This window comes from Leptonotus elevatus, chromosome 5 (assembly GCF_054856555.1).
Source record: "Leptonotus elevatus isolate MCC_2025b chromosome 5, RoL_Lele_1.0, whole genome shotgun sequence".
NCBI lineage: Eukaryota > Metazoa > Chordata > Actinopteri > Syngnathiformes > Syngnathidae > Leptonotus > Leptonotus elevatus.
The window spans coordinates 11,302,508-11,326,691 of record NC_141243.1 but is presented as its reverse complement, the minus strand read 5'-3'; the positions used below and the strand labels follow the sequence as shown (position 1 = coordinate 11,326,691).

At 37.9% G+C, this 24,184-nt stretch overlaps 1 protein-coding gene across 1 annotated transcript in view; it reads left to right on the top strand.

Moving 5' to 3' along the window:
- The window catches only part of ipo11 (importin 11), an 84,792-nt gene that overhangs the window by 17,352 nt on the left and 43,256 nt on the right, over positions 1-24,184 (top strand). Inside the window, exons 8-19 of the mRNA XM_086076899.1 lie at positions 1,344-1,392; positions 2,234-2,304; positions 2,394-2,586; positions 3,449-3,601; positions 4,336-4,379; positions 4,953-5,043; positions 7,072-7,119; positions 10,440-10,545; positions 17,513-17,639; positions 22,740-22,773; positions 23,217-23,257; positions 23,343-23,459. Of these exons, the coding sequence (XP_085933025.1) occupies positions 1,344-1,392; positions 2,234-2,304; positions 2,394-2,586; positions 3,449-3,601; positions 4,336-4,379; positions 4,953-5,043; positions 7,072-7,119; positions 10,440-10,545; positions 17,513-17,639; positions 22,740-22,773; positions 23,217-23,257; positions 23,343-23,459 (1,074 nt within the window). The remainder of the gene's footprint in view (positions 1-1,343; positions 1,393-2,233; positions 2,305-2,393; positions 2,587-3,448; positions 3,602-4,335; positions 4,380-4,952; positions 5,044-7,071; positions 7,120-10,439; positions 10,546-17,512; positions 17,640-22,739; positions 22,774-23,216; positions 23,258-23,342; positions 23,460-24,184) is intronic.

The following is a 24,184-nucleotide window of genomic DNA, read 5'->3' as shown; positions in this document are numbered from 1 at the left end:
GCATAATCTACACTGATAATCCCCATAATTGGTAAATATTAAGCTCCAGTTGATCAATTTACAGGTTTTCTAGGGCCAAAACAGCACAATAATATTACTTTATTACATATTACTTGAAGTCATGAGGGGAGAAAAATAGTACTATATATTTGAGTGTACAAACCAAGCAAGAAGACACTAAAACATATCCAAAAAGGTACAGTAGTAGAGCAGTTCATTACGTCGTCTCATTCTTATGTGATGTCTTTTTTTGCTTGAAGGATAATTTTAGGTAGTATCAGATAATGCCTGAAAACCCGAGGATCTAAATTTATGTGCCTAATGCCCTATTTTTACGGCAGAGTACGCCTACCGGAACCTACTAAGTTCACTATTGACACATTTATTTTTTACTGCCATGTACTAGTCAGTCAAGCTTCCATGCGTGCCAATCTGATGCCCTACAGGTGCCTTAAGCCATAACTGGTCACTCATTGGTTTAGAAATAGTAGCGTCATTATAATATTTGAGCATACACGTCAAAAGGCAACACAGATGCAAATGTTAACATACACTGTTCCCTTGCCGTAGCTCTGGATGCTTACCACCCAAATAAAACCTCTCTTCTTGGGAAAAGATGTTCTTTTGTATATCATAACAGTCGTTTCACAATTTGCTTTTATTGCATTATTCCTCAGCTTTCTGTACTGTATATAATGCAATACAATAAAGCACTGCTTGATAGTTTATCTGATTCCATTTGCAGTTTATAGTAAGAATCTCAGTGCTATTTACTTTCCTTGTGAGTCTTCCTCTTCCCAAGCGGTTACACTTTGTCACTATTGTGCTTTCATAACACCTACTGGAAAATAGATATGGTTGCAATATCTTTCTCGTCACTCATTCCCATATGTTCCATTTGATAATTTTTCTAGTGTGTTTCATCCGCCTTCTATCTCAACAAATGACATGCCATGGAAAGCATTGTCATCATCTCCTACTTTAATTTCATGAACCCCTCTTGACTTCACTCTTTTTGGAGGGTCTAAGTGGTGGTCGGGCAGTGGGCGCAAGTTTGGTGATTAATGATGCCACTGTTGACCTTATTGCTCAACACTAATGCAGATCTTAACAGACTGCGTCTCCATCTATCATCCTATTTGTTTAGTCACGGCTACACCGGGTTTCGGAAAATTGATTCTCTTTCATCCTGTATGTGGCTGGCACTGCTATTTATCTACCTGAGTGGAGACGCAGGTGTAATTTAGCTTAAATAGTGAGTGCCTGAACTGCAGAAATGTGCGCAATTAAATCTTGCTTCAACCTCTTTTAATTTTAATTTTTTTTTTTTTTTACGCTTTTAGGGTTTCCTGAATGCAGTGTTTGAAAGACTTAAACAGTTCCTGGAATGCTGTGAGTACTTTTCCTCTTGTCTCTATGAGATATGATCAGTTGTTCAATGAATGACATGATGAAAGACACCAGTTTGTGACGCTATAATTTCTAAACTACAAGAAGTCAAGGGTCAGCTGATGACATTTGATAGATGTCTTAAAGTAGTATAATATTTTTCATTAGAATACATGCAATTGGATCTCACAGAGAGAATACTCAGCATTCATAGTAGTCTCTACACTGCTGCCAAGGTTAGAGCTTTATTTGGATCCTTTTTGTAAACTGTTACTTAACATTGCCCAAAACTGGTATGTCCTTCTTCAATTTTGATGAAATTATGCCATATTTTCCTTTGCTGATTTTGGGTGCGAGTATTGCACATTTAGGGGCCATTGCACTGCCTCTTCTTTGCCAGCAAAATTTCTGCCAATGGATTTAGGTTAAGCTTGACAAACTACAAACGTTAAAAAGGATATTAAATAGTTTCGATATTGAGAGTATTTGCAGGGTCTGTGTTCGCAATTATCTTGACACTTGTTGACTGGGTTAGCTATTTTGCAAATTGCAATGTCACAAACAGACAGAACATAGACAGATGAGACCACCAATGTCTTCGGCCCGTATGGTGCTCGCTAATGAAACCAGGGTCTCCATTAAAACACTGTCTCAAATTATGAAAGTGTTTGGTTTGGACTGATGTATTACAATCTACACTCTAATTAGTGTTACCTTTGGGACCAACATACAAGCATTGTGTTTACTGGTACAGGTTTAATTACCACAACATCACAATCATTATAAATATTTAAGACTCCAGCTGTTGTTGTTCAACTGTCTTTTGTTTCTGGTGTTTTTTTAGGTCGACAAATTGGTCCAGGCAGCACTTGTAGAGAAAAGCTGGAAAAGACTATCATACTCTTCACTAAAGTTGTGAGTTGAGTTGCACATTATAAAGGAAGACAATGGTAGTTGATGAAAAAAAAAAATTAACTATAGTATTCATCTCTCCTTTCCCTTAGTTATTGGATTTCTTGGAGTACCATCCTTGTGCATTTATACCTCTAATCCAGCGCTCGCTGGAGTTTGCTGTGAGCTACGTGTTCACGCCCGTTGGGGAAGGGGTCACCTTTGAGCGCTTCATCGTCCAGTGCATGAACCTCATCAAAATTATTGTTAAGAACGACGCCTACAAACCTGCCAAAAACATTGAAGGTAGGGTATGAGTTTGTTTTGTTTTCGCAGCATAATCCAAAACTCAGAAAACTTTGACAACTACAAGCAGGCTTAGGCCAACATGGAGTGGCGTTTTCAAGCCACAACACACACTAAGACAACAAAAGGAACATAGTTTGTGCTGCGTAAGTGCCAAGACTATTATTATTATATTATATTATATTATATTATATTATATTATATTATATTATATTATATTATATTATATTATATTATATTATATTATATTATATTATATTATATTATATTATATTATATATTATATTATTATAGAGTAGCGAGGGGGGAATCAATACTATTTGAGCTGATACCTCTAAGATCGATTCCCAAACTTCAAAAATTTGATACAGTTGATACTTCTACTAAGGCTGGTTTAAGTCAGACTGAATTGAGCAGAAGATCAAGTTTGTTTTAATGTTTCCAACTTCCAGACAGGGCAATATCTTCAGGCACAAAGTTGAAGAGCCTAAGGGAAGGTCAAACCTCGGCTGACCGACTCAGCTATTGGCAGCCATTTGACTTGTTTTTCGACCCACTCTGTCAATCACGTAGACAGACAGGACGTCTGTTGTGTATCTACGAATATGACGGGTCACACTAATAAAAGCAAAATAGGAAATGACTTTATACTCTATTCGCTGACTGATCATATATTTTAATGCAGCATTTGTCATTAATATTATGAATAATGATGTTGGAAATTACTTTTTCATGCATTGTGGCGCTCCATAATAATAATAATTGTTGTAATTCAGGAAATGTTGGCAGGGACAAAAGACAACAATGTGCCCACTCGATTTGAATATTTGAGTTAAACAGCTTCATTGTCTTGTCATTGTAGACAGTAAACCGGAGAGTCTGGAGGCTCACAAGATCAAGACGGCTTTCTTCACACACCCCACGCTGACGGAGATCGGACGCCGGCTTGTCTCCCACTATTTCCTCCTCACGGAGGAGGAGCTGGCCATGTGGGAAGAGGATCCAGAGAGTTTTGGTAAATCTGCAATTTATTCCAGATTTAAGAGAATTAATTCCCTTGTGAGAAAGATTCTAATTCTAATTATGAACAGACTTGACGGGCATCTTGTTCCTTCTTAGAGCAGCTCTTCTGAATGTGAATTTGCAGTGAGAAACTTAGTTAATTAATTATTTTTGTAAAACTAAAGCAAGAAGCTCCTTCATTACAGCCAGAAGCTCATTGATTGTTTTTGTAACGCAGTAGTCATTTGCAACCCCTGGCAAAAAATTATGGAATCACCACTCTTGGAGGGTGATCATGTAAATGTTTAGTTTTGTAGAAAAAAAGGCAAATCATGGATGTTTCACAATTTTTTTTATTCCAAATGTCACCCTTCTGTCTTTAAAAGGAAAGTCAATGTTCTTAACAATATGTTCTATTCACTTGTCTAAAAATACCATTCTGATCAACATTTACATCTTTTGAATATGAATTAGGAAGGAAAATTAACCAATTTTTACCCATTGCATGACTTGTATTATTTAAAACGTTACAAGCACAGTTTTAGGATGCAGAAAACATATTTTTCTAATTGCATTACAATACATTTGAAGTTACCACAACTTGGAAATAAACCATTTTTTTCTGGAAAACCATTAAATTTGAGCTCAAATGGAGGAGTGGATTGATTGAGAAAAATAGAGAAACTTTCCAATTGAAGGCTTCTACATGTCATTGAGCACCATCTGACTCCCTCTCACCCTCTGCAGCTGTTGAGGAAACAGGAGGCGACTCTTGGAAATACAGTTTACGGGTGAGTCAAAACTTCCAAGTTTGAGATGTTGTTTGAATTTTTATTTATTTATTTTTTGTCACCCACACTGCTGATCTTTTTAGGCTTGCAGGGTTGGTAAAGTGAGCGCACACATGCCTCACTGGACATTTTGTACTTTGTACTTGTTACGCCTAAAACTGACATAGCCCTGCGGATGGGTGATGAATGAGATTTTATGGAACATATTGATGATGCATCATTAATTTTTCTTAATAATGAGAAACCCATCCGCACTTTTATCACTTACTGCAAAACAAATCCACACATGACCGTTAGAGTGGGAGCACTGTAAGAAATGGATTACCATATTTTTCGTATTATTAGTCACACTTTTTTCATAGTCTGTCTGATCCTGCGATTTATTTTCAGGTATGACTTGTATATATTAAAATTAGAGCCCTGGGTGGTACCCAAAATCCCCGTTCCCTAATTGTGTTGACTGTCTGGTATGACTTATACTATAGAGTGATTTATAGTCTGAAAAATACTGGACTTTGGCAACCGCATTGTGACATTTTTCCTAATATTACTTTTCTCTCTCTTTGCTTTCAGCCCTGTACAGAAGTGTTGTTTTTGGATATCTTCCACAACTACGGGCAGACTTTGACACCTGTGCTCCTGGATATGGTTCAGAATCTCCACGGTTAGTAGTTAATTCTGTTTCCTAGAGTAATTGCTTGTTAAAACATTACAACCTGAATGGATTCAGGGAATAGGTTGACATCCTTTAAATTACGTAATTTTATTTTGACAATATTTTGTCTTTCGAAACTGTATATTGTAATGATTTATAATATTGTTAATTTTGCTACTGGTATTGTATTTTGTATATGATCCGTCACGACAACTTTTCTTTGTGGTGACACACCCACACATTCTCTCTATAGACATCATGCGCACACATTCACTGACACGCTGGCTAATGATAACGCACAGTCACGCACTTAAAGGACCACAATGGAAATAAGTTGATGGCTTTATTGTGTTCTGATACCTTTGGCAGCAGTTGTATCTGTACGTTTTTATACATGCATTATTGTCAATACGTATTTCAGTCAATCAATCAATCAATGTGCAAAGTGACTCATGGTTTTCAATTGTCACATATAAAATAATTCTCAACAGTCTTCAATTAATCACCAAATAGGTTAGTTAGCCTTTTCCTAATTAGCATCATTCTCAGCATCTTACCCAATTGATGACCACATTTTGCCTGCTTTAGAAAAACGTCCTTAGAACATATCCTATTGTCCCCTACATTGGATATAGTCCTCCTGTAGGTTATTTTGCATTGGCTTTTGTGATATATGTAACAGCTTTGTCAGCACCCTTGACTTCCCTTGTGACAGACTACTATTATAACCACTCAAGTCTCCAGGACTTGCACACGTTCACAAATATGATTTTGTGCTCCTGATAGGGACAGGCTTTTTGTTTTTGTTTTTTTTCTGAATTATTATTATTATTTTTACATTCTCATTGCACACACACTTTGTTTTTGTAGGGTTTGCTTCCGGCCTCTCTCCCATTCTGCTCTCAGCTTCAAGTGACAAAGTGGAAATATGTTCCATCGAAGCAAGAGCCACAGCAAATTAGAAAAGTCTATGGTTGAAGGGAGTCAGCTATTGATTTGAAACCTTGGTGCACCACAAGGACTAATAGAGGAAGTAAGCAGACCAGTGAAATGGCATAGATATGGCTTGATGGGACGGAACACAGGTCGCTGAAAATGACAACCTTGTGTAACTAGTCTATTAAATATTTAAAGTCCCATGACAGAGGCTAATATTTAAATGGTTTTATCTCACATTAAGTTGGTGTGCTCTCTTCCCTGTTCAGTGAAAGTAAAGTCTTTTTGACAATCCATAGAGATGTGTTTTTTGCAACCCTGCCAAATTTGAATGTTTAAAAATATCGGCAAGTCTTTCAAATGAGGTTTCAAAATAGGGAAAAATCAAGGCTTTCTCACTGCTTTAAGTTGGTGTGGGCGTTCAAGTGCATGTAGGTTTAGATTGATTGCTTAAAAATTAAATAGTACTTGTTTTGGGTTTCACCTATTATGCAAACAACCTGTGCTTAAGTAGACTTAACCAACTATTAAGAATAACATACAGGACGACAAACACAATTCCTGAATAATATAACAATTTTGAGTGAGATTTTCTTTGTAACAAATGCACAAAATGAGTTCTTGCACATAATGTTGGTTTGTTGTACAGTAATTTTGTGCCGTCCTTGAATGGGTAATTTTTATGTACGCGAGCCCTTTTCCACTGGGGGTGGGGGGGGGGGGATGTTACAGCATGTGTTTATTTTATTTTATTTTTTAAAGATTTTGAAGGATGGATATTTTATACATGCATTAGGATACTGTGATGTACATTAGTTCAATAAATCATGCAGGTATTTTGTCCATATTGAAAATGGCATTTTTGTTATACATCTGGTTTAGAAGTGTGTGTGTTCTTACGCGCTGATAAAAATTGTGGCTCCCCCATCAATTTAATTGCCCATCCCTGGTTTAAATTATTTACTGTATATAGGCAATTATTATCACTTTCAGGGGACCGTCAATTGTTATCAGAAATTCTCTATTCAGTCAGGCTCGGTGTCCATCCAATGTGAATAGCAAGGGGTCCACTGTAGTTATGAAAGTTATGTTTTGTTGCAGGCCCAACCAATGTGGAAGATCCTGTTCAATTGTTAATGAAGGACGCAGGTGAGTCAAAACTCTTTCACTTTTCTTCTCTCTACATTTTCACTGTGTTTGTACTTCTGCGGAAGAAGGTCAGCGCTGCTGCTTAGGGTGATTTAACGGCATGCAGAAGTGAATCAGATTGCCTCCCAAGTGGATAGTTCTACTAAAGTGTTTCCAGTTGAGACATCAGTCATCTCCTGGCAATCTTAATAAAAACACAACTTGATAATGAATCTGTACACTGTGTGCACTGCTGCAAATAATTACAATTGTGAGTGTCAACGCTGTTGAAGAGAAAAATGTGTGATGAGTAAATAATAACCATTTTAACAGCACTCTTAATAAGATCTGACATTAATGATGTGCTTGGGTTGTTAGTCGTCATCCCACAATAATAACCTGAGCTTGGTGTCTGGACCAGGCACTCTAGTTCATCATGCAGGTTATAAAGCATTATGTGTAAGTGAATAAATGGTATTCAGGACCCAGTGTGTTGTCAAATCACAACTAGCAACTTTTACATATAGATGCACTTCTTATTGAGATTTTAAATTTGACAAAATGTACAGTATCCATAAGCACTCCGAGGTTGTTTAGCGTTATACCATATTATAAGGATGTTTAACTGCAGATATGAGGTGTGGGAGTGGACGATGTGGCCAAAAAATAAAATCTTGAATGTCATTGTCATTAGTTTTTCCCCCCTCTAAAATAAGGGAAACAAATACTGTAACTCAATTGAAATCAGATTTCCCAACTCTAATTTTTTTCCAATTTGGTCTGGCTGATATGACGATCTAAAAGGTGGGACAACGCTACCTTTGGCAAGGCCTTTGGAAAAAGACCAGCTTTTTCTAAATTCAAGAGACAGACACTCATAAACATGTCGGCCGGAAAATACCTCTAAATTAACTTCCCACCAAATAATTAGACATCTATTTATTTAGTCTGTAATCTCTTTAATTGCTTGGAAGAAGTTAGTTGAACAAAATGTGCCATTAGCAGCGTTTCCGACTTTCATGACAGTTCCATTTACCTGTCCTGAATACTCAACCTCTGGCAGTGTTTCATGGATGAAAATCCAAGCGCTTGCTTCAGTACCAGCAAATGTGATCGAGAGGCATGGAGCTGCCTAAAATGCGCAAGCCACTTGCATCAGTTTTTTCCCCCTCCCCCTTGGAGGCATATGTGTGCATGCTACAGTCTTGCTGCCATCTACTTTTGAGGACATTATCTTGCCGCCCTGCTCTCACAGTAGTGGAAGCCCTGCAGTCACTGACATCCTAAATGCTTCACTGACTGCATGATTTCACTGTTTCTATATGGGGCATGGGCCATATAGCTGCATCAGACAATTGTTCTATCGCTGTAATTATAGTTGTTGTTTTTACTGTCGTCACATTACAACTCCACTGCAGTTCTCATTCCACTGCAAATCTGATCTGTTCCATTTTCTATATTGCTTAGCCTTATTGAAGTTGCCATGGCAACCTTTTCACCCTCTTTAGTATCAGAGCTGCAAGGGAGGCAGGAAGCTGACGTTGCAATGATATTCCCATGTTGGGACAAAGGTGTGAAGTTCCACCACTTCTCTTTTCCCACCCCGTGATGTCATATAGTCAACGCTGTCGCTGGCACCTTTAAAATGTGATTGGGTTGCTGTGCTACTGTGTAGTGAACAGTGGTGTCTTGGCAAATCCTGTCTTAGCTTGATTCTACGCTAAAGGCATTGACTTCTTATTGTTGTATCTACCGTAAAATTTGTGCTATACGCCGTGACTTTTTTCCCCAGCTGTAAACCTTGCGGCTTTAGCAGAAATGTGAGTTCTTTGCGGATTTTCCCATTCCCAGGAGCATCACCATTTTCATCTGTCCTGCTTTTTTTTTAACTCATCAAAATCATATTTACTGTGCATGAATTTTTCCATGAGTCTCGTTTTGAAGTGTGAACTGCTCAACTATTTTAAAATCAAATTCTGCACACATTCAAACATTTGGACCCATGTTCAGATTTGTTCCGCTGAAGCGCACACCTTCAATCAAAAGTGTGACATAATGTCTAGAATGCAGCCTTCAAATTGACAGCAATAGACCTGGCCATTGAAAAAGGCAGTCAAGGCGCTGCACGTGAGTTCGAAGTGATCGAATCAATTATACTAGGTTGAAGGACTTTTTATTTTTGGTATGCATATTTTGCTGTGGCACTAGCAGTATTCACTTGTTGCTTTTTGTGTTTCCATTTTTTTAAATTTCTTATTATAGTTCGGAAAATGGATGGATGGGTGGATAGATAGTAAGGTTGTCAGTTTTTGCTTTTTCCCGTATTGTATGTGTAATATGTGCAGCTTTCACTGGTGTGCTTAACATTGACTTTTACATTAATGCTCTAAAGCAAGTATTTTGCAGGAGCTCTATGTAAAGAGGCTATTTTGTTATCCAGCCTTTCTCAAACTATTTGAAACCATGGCCCGTTTAATTTCCTGAAAAAAATGGTGCACCACCCCGAGGAGTGTGAACACACTGTAGTTTACAAATCATTTTACAAATCCTTTATTTAGTTGAAAAAGTAATGATCAAAGATGGTGCCAATGGAGGTTGGCTTTCACCACCTTCCAAATTATTCTGCAACATGCTTGTAAGCCGTATTTATTTTGGAATCTTATAAAGTGAGCCCTGGTACATACAAGTGGCTACTTCCTATTTCCTAGCTGTTTGGCATGTGGCAGTTGCACAATCAGAGGTTTGTTGTATACCCTTGAATAAAACGCTCAAATACTAATTGCACTATACATTGATTTGATACTCCTAGAAAAACTCTTGTAATGGAACATTCTCCCTTTATCAGATTTCCTGCTCTCATCTATATTTTTTTGGAAACATAATTTACTTTTCTCCATTGAGTGCTAAATTATGCCGTAACATGCCAAATTAAATGTTGTCCAAGTAATAAATGACAGTCAGCACATCATGACATTCCACTGATGATTTTCCCCTTTTTTTTTTCTCCTCTGGGTAACTGCTATACTTTTTGGTTCCATGCTATTGAAGCTCATGCCAAACATGTACTACTGCCAAATTGTCTTTTTTCAGTCTTATGTTGACTTTGCTTGCCTTCTACATTTGAAGGGCAGATTGGCTCATCTGAATACTGGAGTCTTTTTTCCTGTTGCTTCCAAGAACTTCATTTTTACTACAAGAAAACTGCATAAAGTACATTAAATCTCATGCTTTTTATAGAATGCTCTACAAAAATTAGATAGCTTGTTTCCTTTAGGATTCTTGAATATGGAAAGTGGCTTTGTTGACTTTGTTTTAATGACTTTTTCTTTAATTATCTGCAGTGTTCAACGCAGTGGGACTGGCTGCCTTCGAGCTGTTTGACAATGTGGACTTTGACCAGTGGTTCAAGAATCAGCTTCTCGGGGAGCTGCATGTCAGCCATAACAGGTGATTGCATTTCTGTTTTAACCCATTAAGGCCTAAAGTGCCTGGCAAAACATGCCTCTAAAACCTATGGGTGACTTTTGAGTCACCCCCGAAAACCTAAAGTTTTCCTGTAAATTCAACAATATTAAAAATAATTGATATCTCAGCTCCTGAAGCAGATAGAAACATAATTCCCAAAACATTTGAGAGCTTACACCTGTGGCGTTTATTATTATAAACCTTCAATATATATATCTATATATTTTAAATTAACAAACAAATGTCGCATCTACGGGTGTATAACTCCAAATTTATTTCAACACTGGAGCGCAGTTGTAATAACCTCGGGGATCGGGGTAATTATTCGTTGTCCATTGTGTTACAAAGTCGTTAAAATTTTCAACATCCTCATTGTCTACAAACATATTTCTTAACAGTATGTTACTGTCGATTCGTTACACTGATTCGAATTCCTCCCACGCCGTCGTCAATCGCGTCATTTCTTTAATAACTCCCGCGAATCTGTGTCAACCATAAACGCTTGAATAAAATTCCAGGACATGTTGTGAGGCCCATGTCACCCTATCGTGGATATTCTGATGTATTTCATAGTCTAAGAAACCAAGAATTGGTCAAAACACAACAAAATGACATATCTGCGCTCCCGGCCTTAATGGGTTAAATGGAAATTCATTGCTGGCGTTGAGCGTTCTACCTTCAAAATCATCACTTCTTAGGGGACCGTAAAAACGCAATGTTTGTTAAGTCATTATCGTTGCATCATCAAAGAAAGAAAGCCATTTTCAGCACACAGGGTAGTTCTGGCCTGGCGCCGGCAATTTGTACTACATACACATTGATCCATATTGATTGCAATTTACCCAATAAATGACTCCAAGATGAAACATTTGATCTGAGATGGTCAACAAAAATGAAATACTCAATATTAAAGTCAATATTCGTGCCAGAACTCTCCATATTGATACAATTTGTGAAACTTAATATGTTATTAATGTTATATTGTTCATCCCCACTACAAACTGGTATTTACTTTCAATTTAGTTGGATTATACAGTTCTCTTTATACTTGGATGGCAGGTATATTAAAATGTTAATTACATCATAGCCTGTAGAGTTAATAAAGGTTTTTTGCCATTTTGAGCCTGGAACAAAGGGATTTACTTTATTTCCTATGGGTTGATTTTGATTTAACATTAGAACAACTTGCATCACGTAATGTATGATGATTGTGAACATAATGATTATGTTCGACAGTGGAGGTTTCACGTACTCTTTGCCAGTGTACGTGGGATTTTGTAACCGTGATTCACAGGTTGGTTGTGCTTCCACTTTAATATAATTTGGCATTTAACTTAATATATGGTTGTTTTTTTTCAGACATCAACAATGCTTATAATATTGCATATTTAACATTCCTATCGGTGTTACTCCAACTAATAGCCTATCGACCTTAGTTGCGCTATTGATTCGAATAATCAGCTCAGTCAGTATATGCCAAATGCCTCATTAGTATCCAGCCGATATCTGGCGGCTGCATTAACAACTACCGCGTGTGTCCACTTGTTTGCTCCCAGACTAGTGACACAGCAGTTGAAGCGGCAATGCAGCCTCATCACGCACTCATATCGTCTGCAGACTCAGGCAGTGAGCCGGGAGATGAGCGCATTTAAAAAGTGATGAGAATGTGGGAGAGCGGCTGGTGTGAGTGATATGAAGAACAAAGAAGTGCCCTGCAGGCACAAATGCCAGGGCAATCAAAGTACCAACCCGGCAGCGCTCCAAAGATGCACATCAGTGAGCTGGCGGTCTGATGTCACTGTGACACTGTTGCTCAGGTGCTTCAGTCAATTTTACTTTTTTTTGCCAACGTTGATGTTCATTCCAAGGATTTAGTATTTGCTAATTCTGCTTTTGTGTTAAGTAATTTTCATAATTTCAGATATTAGCAGTAAGGTTTTTTTCTTTTTCTTTTGAATGAACATTCATTTATCATCAGTTCATTTTGATCTTACAGCAATGTAACAAATGCTTGAAGTTATGTATCCATCTGTCAAAAAGTTTAAGACAGACATACCAGATGTACTCGACTGGAGGCTCAGCTTCTCTCTCGACTTGAGGTTAGCATGTTGGCGTTCTTTTTCGTCAAAGTTGTAATTATGGACCTCCTGCTGGTTTTTTCTTGTTCTAGTGTGCTGAATCAAGAAAAGGCATGTTTCTGTCAGGTTGTACATGCTTCTTGAGTTCTTTGAAGAGACTCTGCTATGCATATGTAGATTTGTCATGAATATTAAGTGTGGCGTCTTTTTTTCTTAATCTCCTTTGCCGGCTTGTTATCGTCATGTTCCCTCTGTAGCAATTAGTGGTGTGTGTTTGTGGTCTCTCATGCATGCATAGCTGTGTGTAGGCTTTGTACATGCAGAGGCTGGCATGCATGTTTCCCAGTGGTATGTATTAGGTGAATATAGGGTGCTCAATGCTCATGTATGAGACATGAGGGGGAATATACTGATGGGAACACTATCTTCAGTCACTGTTGGAGAAAAACTCACAAACTGTGGCTGTTCTGTTGTAGTTATGAAGATGAAAAGAAACCAATATAGACATTAGCATTAGATTGATATGCATTGCCTCAAAACAAACTTTGACTGTAATTACAGTAAGAAATTCATTGCGCCATTGCTGAAATAAGTCATCTATTTGGCAGTATCTCAAGACAAACAATAAGATAAGTCTGTCTATTGGTCTCTGCCAAGAGTCTCATAGTTATCGTCACACGGGTTGTGGGTGTGCTTGAGCCAATCCTTGAACTGGTTGCCAGCCAATCGCATTCACACATATGAACAGTTTAGAGTCTTAAATGAATCTAACATGCATGATTTTGGAATCTGGGAGGAAACCAGAGTACCCAGAGTAGTCAGGCAGGCACAGAGGAAACCTATACAAACTCCACACAGGAATGCCGGACCACCGTGCTGCCCCGCTATTAATGTCATAATAGAAATGCATCCATCCATCCATCCATCCATCCATCCATTTATCCATTATCTGAACGGCTTATCCTCAGAAGGTTCGCCTAGCCCAGCTGTCTTTGGGCAGTAGGCAGGGTACACCCTGAACTGTTTGTCAGCCAATTGCATGGCACATTATAATAAACTAAAAATGAAACAGGAATTGATCTAGCTCCTCAGTACAATTTGAGCATTGGTTAAATACATACAAATTTATTTTGTGTTTCATTCCACAACACGCGTCAGAATTTAACGCTTTCTTCTATCTGTGCTAGTGACAAGCAAAATACCAAAAGAAAGAAAACGTCACCCATGCACACAGTTAAACTGTGCTTTGCACTAGACACGGAAACATAGAATTGCAAAAGTTGCTGGTGTAAAAAAAAAAAATTTGACACAGCATTATGCCCATGCTTGCCCACAAAACTTTCAGGATGGAGCTGAAAAACTCCATCTGCTGCGGGTCTCGTGAAACCTGTGGGCCACCGTGCCCTAAACAGATGTCTGCTTGGACCAGAAGTGGTACAATTACGTGGCCAAATGCACTGATGAGAGTCCAGGTGCACCACATGACATTTGGAGCCTCATCAACAAGATGGTCAATGTCCTGATGTCCTTGGTTTACTCTTCTAATCTAATGCTTGTTAAAAATTACTTTGGGTTTTTAGGGGGGGGATGACGTTTTGACAAAAACATGGTAATTGGATGATTGTTACAGCTGTAACATCAATTAAATGATTTCCAGCTCAAAGTAGTAGCCAAAGAGGTTCTGAAAATAGCCTCAGTTGAGCCGTATCGGAAGATGCAGCAGTTCCCTGTTTGTTACACAAAACTAACCCAGCAAAGGTGGGCTATTGCTTCAACCGAGTGAGCCTTCACAGAGCCACATGCCTTCCTGCAATTAGATGATTAGATGACGTCAGTGCAAGCGTCTGTAGTGACGTGTAAAACTGAACTATAGTAAGGGCTGCATAATTTGCAGACTTATCTGTTAAAAGCAATTTGTCAGAGGTATATTTGTGTAGAGTGTAAGGTACATAATCCTTGGACCGTCATGGTCGATGGTGTCTGCATCCACAAATAGTGAAGCCTGTGATGTTTACCTATGAGCTTGCAGATTTAGTGAGCTGCTGAGTTTTGTTTTAGTGTCAGTTCACCTTCATGTTAAATCAAGTGTAATTATTAGTCCATTTGAGGATGTAGAAGTTGCTAAATCAGAACTGTCTCAATCTGCGCTCATGTTGTTTATGTTTGACATCACGATTAGCAATTGTAATTCATAATTCAATAACACTGCCAGTGGAATAAAACTAAACTTTTGAAAGTCTAATTTATAGTGTATAATAATATTTGATAGTCTCGTGTATGTATTGCTCTTTGGCAGGGGTTTCCAATTAAAACTTTGAGGGGTCTGGTTACAAGGGATTTCTCAGGACAAAGGTCCGGACCACATATGTTTTGATTTGTATAGCCGACTTATCCATCCATTCTCTCAATTAACATACATAGACACGGGCACAGAGAGAACATGCAAACTCCACACAGGAAGGCCGGAGCCCGGATTTGATTTCTCAAACTTTCTACAGTCAATTTTATTTTATGTTTATCTTCATCTTTCACTAACATTTCCAACGATCTAAAACACAAAGAAAGCTCTCTTTCAAATGCAGCACAAGTTCTCAGATTTTTTTGTGTTCAAAACCATCATCAGACGACAAGCCAGACCTTAACCGTCCACGTATACAGTTCCCTAGTAAAATGGCCTTCCCTCATGGATACAAACTGCTTTGTCATCACAGGAGAAGTTATTTCTTGTCTGAAGCGCTACTTAAAACTCACTACAACATTTCTACAGTTAACTCTTGTTGCCACTGTCTAGTTTGGCATCCCATTTTACTACCTTTCAGAAACTTCAAAATTGCATGACTGAATAGACAATGTGCGAGATCATTTTTATTGGCATTTCAAAAATGTTTACACAAGCAAAAAATGTGATCGCTGCTGCCTCTCGTTTTTCCCATGCTACGCTTGCACCGCTTTGCGCCAGATTTGCATCTGCCTTTCAGACATGTTATTTAGAAATACAAAATGAGCTAGTACAATTTATCTCAGATTTGATAAATCACATTGTGTTTGCTAAATTCTTCTTTTAGCTTATATTCCTCCCACAATGCACAAAAGGAACTGTGGCAGCTTTGCCAGTTTTGCAAATGTCTAGACTTGCTGTTTAATGGATGAACTTCTGTATGTGTTGCGTGCGCTTCTGTATACATTTTGTGCTCGTATTTTCACTCACTCCAAAAAAACTGAAATGTAATTTATTTCCTGCTATTTGGGACCTTAGTATAAATCAGGCCCTGATTTTGCCTGCTTCCACTTCTGAGTGTTTGCCAACACTACGTGAAGCAAGTCCTCTGTTTGTTTTCTTTAAGAATACACCACAACTAATCATCTTTTATTTGTGTGTGTGATATCACTTACATGGTACTTAATATGCTCAAGCTGAGCTGTTGTTTGCAGCCTGATTAGTCAGAGCTCTCTGGGACTATTCCCAAAGCCATTTTTCTCTGGCGCTGCTGTAACTGCTTGGTCATGTTGGAAGTGTACCATATGCTTCCGCTAAAATAGAGGCTTGTAGAAAATCAAAATGCTGTGTGAGACTCTGTTTGGCTCTAAACCCACTTTAATTAGATGCTCATCTGTTCTCTTCACTTGATTCATTGCTTAAATACCACCTTTTGTTTGTAAGACGATGAGTCAACACCATTTAGCATGAACAAGGGTTTCTGCGGCTGGCTTGACTCTTGCACAGTTACACACCAAATAAACTACTTTATTTACCTGAGGTCTCGTTCCACTCCTAGTTGTTTAAATTATTCTATTAGCGCACTCTTTGTTCCCTTCTCTCCCTGGTATGTTTTATAGGAATTTTGAACAACTCCCCTCAAAACAGTGTCATCCTCTTATCTGTCCTGAAAGGAAATGTCATATCACACTTCTCAGCCATTGTGATTTTCTTAATTGACACTTTTTTTTTTATTACCTTTTTTTATTATTTAGTATTGGTCAGCCCATTTCTGGCAAGCGTACTTTATAAATTTACTTTATCCATCTATCCTCTTTGCTCCATATGCTGTGCAGGGTCAGAAGATTGACTGCTGACTGCACCCTGGTCGCCATTCAATCACAGAGTCATTTGAGTGATTGATTGTGAAGAGTGGGAATTGGTTCCATGCCAGTTTGACGAACCACTCTACATCCAAGTGGCTCCTATACTAGCACATCGTCATTAAAAATATTTTTATACAAGTTGTAGATAGAGCATGAATATTAAGTCAACCTTGTTAGTCGGTGTATGTTTGGGGGATGCCGTGTTATCATCATGAATATGGTCCTGGAGGCTTCAAGTTTACCATGAAGTGCCACTTAGGTGTTCTTGAATTTGCTGGCTTCTATGTTGACAGCGCATGAATATGCGAAAGTAGAAACCATGTGGGCTGTGAGGGAACTGGGATCGGAATTAGTTTACAGCGCATATATATATATATATATATATATATATATATATATATATATATAAATCGAAATTTCTATTAAAATGCCAGGTTTTGTGATATTAAAAAAATAAGCTCATGAAATAATAAAAAAAAATGTTTGCACCATTTATGTGACATATAACCTGTGCAACTTAATTTAAAAATAATGGCAGGGTAATGGATAATTTGTCTGCAGTATGCACACCTTCTAAATGGGGATGTGGCTGTGTTTAGAATTAACCAATCACATTCAAATTCATTTTAAATGAGTCAGCATACACCTGCCACCATTTAAAGTGCCTCTGATGAGCTCCAAATAAAGTTCAGATGTTCTACTTTGCTTTTAAATTATTTTTTCTCCTAAATATACTTTGCAAGAAAATGTATAACATGTACTCAGTGCAGTGCCCTTGTTCTCTACAGGTACAAGCTGATTCGACGGAGAGTCATCTGGCTAATAGGCCAGTGGATCTCTGTCAAATTCAAATCGGATCTTCGTCCGTTACTCTACGAGGTCATCCTTAGTCTCATGCAGGATCCCGACTTAGTGGTAAGTCAGCTTCTAAAAATCCATGCTTACTAAGTGGTATAATTCAATTTGGCTTGCATCCATACAATTTGCATTGCTAATTCAGTAGAGTTTTGCCTTTCCCCCTCAGGGTATGAAAGCGGGATGTATATAGTGTTTTATGTGTTACCTTGTGGAAAAAGTACCACACACCTACAGAAATACCATTCGTTTTTTTTTAACTACCCACATTTCAACATCGTGACAAATTTAAGTTGTTTTTTTCTTTCCCTTTCAATACTTCCATCATATGCAATGGATAATGCTCTCTTAATTGACAAAATAACAGACAGCAATGTGTCTAGCTCCATCCCACACAAGCAAACTACAATTTATCACAATAGTTCACAAACAAAAGCTTACTAATGACAAAACAACATATTGTGTAGAACTTTCCAGTTGTCAGTTTTTATTTTTGCACTTCAATTAATTTGTTACAAAGAATCCTATATCAGAGTGATTTGTTTGTGTTGTATTTTGAACGTAAATTTGTGTTGTTGAGTTGGCTGTTAGGCCTTTTGTCAGAAATAAATGAAAAGTCTTTCTTTAAAGTGATCTGTTATTGGTTTAATAGAAATCGAATGTATTAAAAGTATAAGTGGTATTGGTTACTTGGCATCAGTATCGGTGAGTACTCGAGTTGAGTACCTGTACTGGTATCTGTCTTAAAAAAGTATTATTGAATATCCCGATAAATGTTCTTATAGACTGACTATTGTGTCACTGATGAGTTAACTTTTCATTGGGTTTGACTGTAGTTCTTTCCTTGCCATTAGTAATATGTTACTAACTGTTTCCCGTTAAGAACACACACTTTTTACAGTTTTTTTAGTGTTCAAGAGAACTGGCACCTTGGAAAAAACCTAATCCTTAAGAAAGCCACATCACTATAGATGATTTTTCTCTGCAATTTTCCTTGCTAATTCTGTTACTGAGTCGGGGCATTTTTTCCGCCTTCATTCAATGAATCTATTGCCTCATATGCTGCTCACTTGATTGAGTCATTTGCATCAAGTGAAATAGAGATAACCACTTTCCATGCAATGTTGAGCTGCGTCTTGCATGTAAATGCCTTTTTTAATTACCTCTCAAGGTTTGTTGTTATGATGTAAGCAATACACGTGTCTTCATGGTCACTGCAATAACATGCATATGAAGATTCTACTAATTAAGGGAAAATAAGGTGCAGCTCTCACAAATCCCATGCCCTCATTTATAGCGACGTGCGGGAAAGAGCTGTAATAACATTGGTGTACTAAAATATGCATTTTTTTATTCCTTGCTTGGACGTGTGGTGCCTGCCCTTTTTATGGTGTTTAATTAAATATCTTAATTTATTTATTTTTAATAGTCTTGCTGTCGGCCAGGTATGGCTCACACTTTTGGCCGTCAGATGGTAGTTTTTGCCCAATTCAACAGGCATCCAGATAAGGCATGCACAGAATTTGCTCATCGCACTGGACGGAAGAAAGTGAGGACCAATAGGCTGTGTTAACAATTACAATATTCTGCAATCATGCTTCCGGACGGGAAGCTCTCCTTACTTTTTTTTTTTTTTTTGAATGAGGAACATTGACTAGTGCCACCGAGGTTATGGAGGCCTTCTACTTCTTACGCACCTGATGTGCTGACAATTATGATACTCAGTTGGCTGCTGGAGATGTTTGTAACTCCGCACAGTAGTAGTAAAATGGACTTTAATTATGACTACGGGTGGCAAAAGCTGCTGTTAGCTCACCAATCATTTTTAGATCTAGATCAATATTGTCTGGGTGAATTAGAGCCTCCCGGGCCACAATGACTTATTGATTACCAATGGGCTACAGTTAAACAATGGTTCACAATCAGTCAGTCCAATTGGATATCAATGTCAAATAATGCTTTTTCCCTGAAAGAATGACCGGTAGTAATTTACAGTAGTCAAATTTACACTTGCTACACACTATACTTACACTTGAGTGTCTTGTCTGTATTTGATTTAAGGGAGAGACACTGATTTGTACCTTAAGCTCATCTACGAAAACGTGTTGCTCTTTTGCCTTTAATATGTGTTTTTTATCAGCTCGATAATTCAGTAGTTTGAATTGAGGAACGGCAGTTGCACCTGAAATTATTTCTGAGATTGACTTTGCCCCTAAAACAAATAAGAATAAGAGTTGAATGCAGCAATGCATGGACCCTTTACTCACTTTATTTTGTAGTCAACACACAGAGATAACATTCTATGGCTCTACTCCAGGCACTATCTCTTATTTCTTCTTTGTCCGTTACCTCGTCTGTCTTGAGGGCTCCTACACGTTCAAAGCAAAATGACAAACTTGTGCGTCTTTTTGGGCATGGCTTTACGAGACTTTTTAATGGAACGACTCGTGAAAGACATTACATTAAATTTCATGTTTTTAAGATATTTACTTCAATGGCTGGATTTTCTCGCAATTTTGGGAAACATCTTTAGGGTCAAAATGATCAAGCCTGTTTGAGTATGAAATAGCCACAGATATGGGGATGATTTGTCGATAATGACATGGTAACCAAAGGACAAAGCAATTTCAAGAGGGCCCTAAATATGAAGTATGATGTTGCATAAATGAGGAACAATGCATATGTATCCAGTTCAAACTAGCTGATTGAAGATCTTAACTGAATGTCCCTTATAAACTGGCTTTAGAATTCATTAGCCTTATAGTGAAGACATGGAAGAATTCATCTGTGCTCTGTCAGAGCAATAGCAAAGAAATGTAAATATAACATAACACCGACTCTTTTCTCTAATGACGGCGTCCTCCTGATGCTTCTAGGTTATGCATACATTTTATGTAAATGCTAAAGAAGTGTCAAGGTTTTTTTTCTTTCCCAAAGCTGTTTGCATTTGCTGTGGGAGGCATTAATTTACTTTGAATTTGTGGCGAAGCATGCTTTGAAAACGTAAAGCCCTAGCGATATAGGGAAACAGTTAATTACTTTGCCTCATCTACAGGGGGGCTTTGAAGATGTTCAAATATGGATGTACTCTCTATGGACCTGCAACGGAATGCAGTTGTGAAGTCATCACAGAAGATATGTAATTGAGGAACTACAAATTAAAGTGGAATACCAACTTGATTCAGGAAATGTAATGAACAAGTTCAACTTCTATTGCGATGTGCAGTGCCACAGCCTAATATTGCATACACACATTTCTTTTGCATTTTTAATAAATAATTCCGGTGCCCCCAAACTGAGTATTTGTGATGCCACATTCAGTTTTACCAATCTGTAGGCATTTATGGGGATTTAATCAGTTTTATGCTAAACATGCAAACGTTAGTCTTGCTCAATATTTCCATAACAAGTACTTTCTGAGACTATTACTCTCTCTTATAGTTACAGTAGTATAGTTTAGCTGTGCAGTATTCATAAAAAAAACTGATTGGCTTTATACATACTTGTACTACTACTATATTTTTTTATATTTTTTTCTGTTGAAACTTTTCTGTCCGATTCAGTGAGCTTTGCCAAACTAATTTTCTCCTCATTTAAACTTTATAACCAATGCATTTTTCCGCCACACAGTTTGAGAATGATTATTAATGTTACAGCAATTTTTCAGTTAGGTGCTCAGACAGATTGCTTTTCTTGTGACCCAGATTGTTTTTCTTGTGTTCAAATTGCATTAAGTTGTCTTCTGCACTTTGCACACTCATTGAAATGTAATTAATTTCATATACTTTTGTGCTGACAACTGACCTGCCTAATGCGTCCAATACCACCATTTGTACTTATGTAGTGCTTCCTGCATGTGTAACTTTGATTATTGATTGATGTTGTTGTAACAGTCGTTTGGGTAATTTACTTCTCTTACCATAACCACACACTAGTGTTGCTCACACTAAAATGGCATGTCTCCACAATGTGTTATCCAAATTGAATAAAATACAGTGGGTGTTACACAGCGAAGGATGTGCTCATCTACTCTCCCTAAAAGCTCATTCCGAAACTTGTAAAACCCCTACATTGATCTTGATAACATTTGTTGTAAAAAAAAAAAATATATATATATATATATATATATATATATATATATATATATAGAAAAAAATGCTGACTCATATTCTAGCCCGGGCACCCGTCCGTGCTGGTTGAGGATAAGGGCTACAAAGCACTGACTGTAATGGACTTTTTAAGTCTCCCAGCAATGTCTTCACTCATTTGCTTTTCTTAATTTCTCTCTTCCATCTGCTTGCTCTTCCCCCGGGCGTCATTACCACCTCCATCACTCTGATACGGCAAGATTGCACCCTTTGGATATGAAAGTGGATGGTGGTGTGACTTTGGAAATCGCAAGATACATCTAACCAGATATATTTACATAGCTTTTACGATACTTCTATCTTATCTTTATGTTCTTCTATATAAAGCTTATTTTATGTGCAAGAAAGCTTTCCTCTACATCACATCTCTAAAATGTGCTGTAACTATAAACAGTGCTTTCTTGGTATGATACAAAAAATTTAACTGAGTAGTTTAGGTTTGAGATGAGGAAATCCAGTGCTTTGTGTTTTTTCTCCCTCTTTCCTTAGTCGTTTGTATTACTAAAACAAAATGCCATCCTTTTTAATGTTGAGTACTCTCAAAACTTTATTTTCATTTTGAATGTAGTTGAAAAGTGTTTGGATTTGACCTTGGTAGAGGTCTAATAACCCCCCTCCGGTCCTGTCAGCTTAGCTAATGGATTGCTGTGACATTTGTGCCCCGTCAATTAATGTGATGAGAACTTTTCATCTACTTTCCACAATTTTTACACCTTATTCAATGTCAAGCATATTTGGTGAGTACATCATTTATGTATTATTAGCCTGTTAACATTTGGCATTTGGGGGTGTTGTGCCATTGTAGGGACTGTGCATGTAGCAATTTACCATAACTGACCAAATATTGCACTTATTTCAACAGTAAACTAGTTGTGACTGTGTATCCACAGCAAAGTAGTGCTCCCCCCATTAATCGATGGTTTATGTCTATACCTAATCCAGACTGAACTGATGAGAGGGAAAGTGTTTTTTTTCTCCTTGTGCTTTTTGTGATGTATTATTTTCTCCACAGGTGCGGATTGAGACAGCTACAACTCTGAAGCTCAATATCCTTTCAATTCTCACTTCACAATATGATGAGTGAGTTACCAGCAGTGATTTTCAAAGTGTGTACCACTATTTGTATGTTGCCTTCCTCTTTTCGTATGGGAGAGACTCTCTGCTTAAAGTGTACCTCCGGAGGACATTTTGAGGTATTGATGGGAAACGGAGCATATATTGTAAAGTTTGCTAAAAACCTGGTGTTCCCTTCTTTGTTTCTATTCTTGTATTTGCCAAAATAATTTGGCTCATTAATTTTAATACTCGTTGGCATGTTTAGGGCGGATGTGACATCACCACGTTGACAGACTCGCACCGATTAGTTACTATTGAGTACAACACCAGATCTCTTGCCTATGAATATAAGTCTGTCATCCAGACTCGATTATTTGTTTATCAATATGTATTCATACTGCTTTAGTTTTATTCCCCCTTAACTCACCCCTACCCGTCGATGACTTTGAGTTCCGGACAGAGCAGTTCCTCCCTGTGAGTACTTTTTTTTTGCCTCTATTCAAGGGTTGAGGTTTAAATTGCGAAAATATTCACAGTAACTCTTTACCACTCTGCACAGTACTTGGAATCCATCTTTGGGCTGCTCTTCCAGTTGTTGCAGCAGGTGACAGAGTGTGACACCAAAATGCAGGTGCTCCATGTCATCTCCTGCGTTATTGAAAGAGTCAACACGCAGGTGAGGTTTGGGAGATTCAGAAGTATGTTTAGCTTACTGCAAAATTGCTTAAAATTACTTCAAATTGATCATTTATTTCAAGCAAAGAGAAATGTTTTTGAGGGAGAGCCAATGGTGCAGTCTGTTACTGTTGGGAGGAAACATCACTCAAAGTAATTGCCCAGGGGGTCTTCCCACAAAGGATGTCAATGATTTGTCATATTGAGTGTTAACACAAATGACTTTAACCGCAAGTCTTTAGGCGGCTCTAGCATCCATGTCATTCCTCACTTAATCCTGTGGCGCAGATCCCCCGTTGCACCACAGTGATTTCATTCAAGGCCATACCAAAATTATTATATATTTTTGCATTCGATAAGTTGCCCTCATCCACGTCCGCCAACTCTAGAAAAAAAGAAGAAGCTGACCCTCTTAATGACCTCCCCAGGCTCTTTTCAGATCCTCTTTAAGCACCTTGCATTAAATGATGCCTTGACTTCAATCTGTCACAGAAATGGCTTTCATCTGTGTGAACTGTCAGTCTGGTTAAATCTTCCCCCAGTCCCCGACCCCGACTAAACCTCCAGAGTCAGCGCGAGTCTTATTAACATTCTAACCCTGCCAGTAAGGGATTTTGGTCCCACAAAAGAGTGTTGGGAGATTGAGAACAATAACACAGTGAGTGTAGAAGATGATGACAAAAAAAAATTTGTGCTTTTATTCTTGTATAAAGGGTTTGTTTGCAG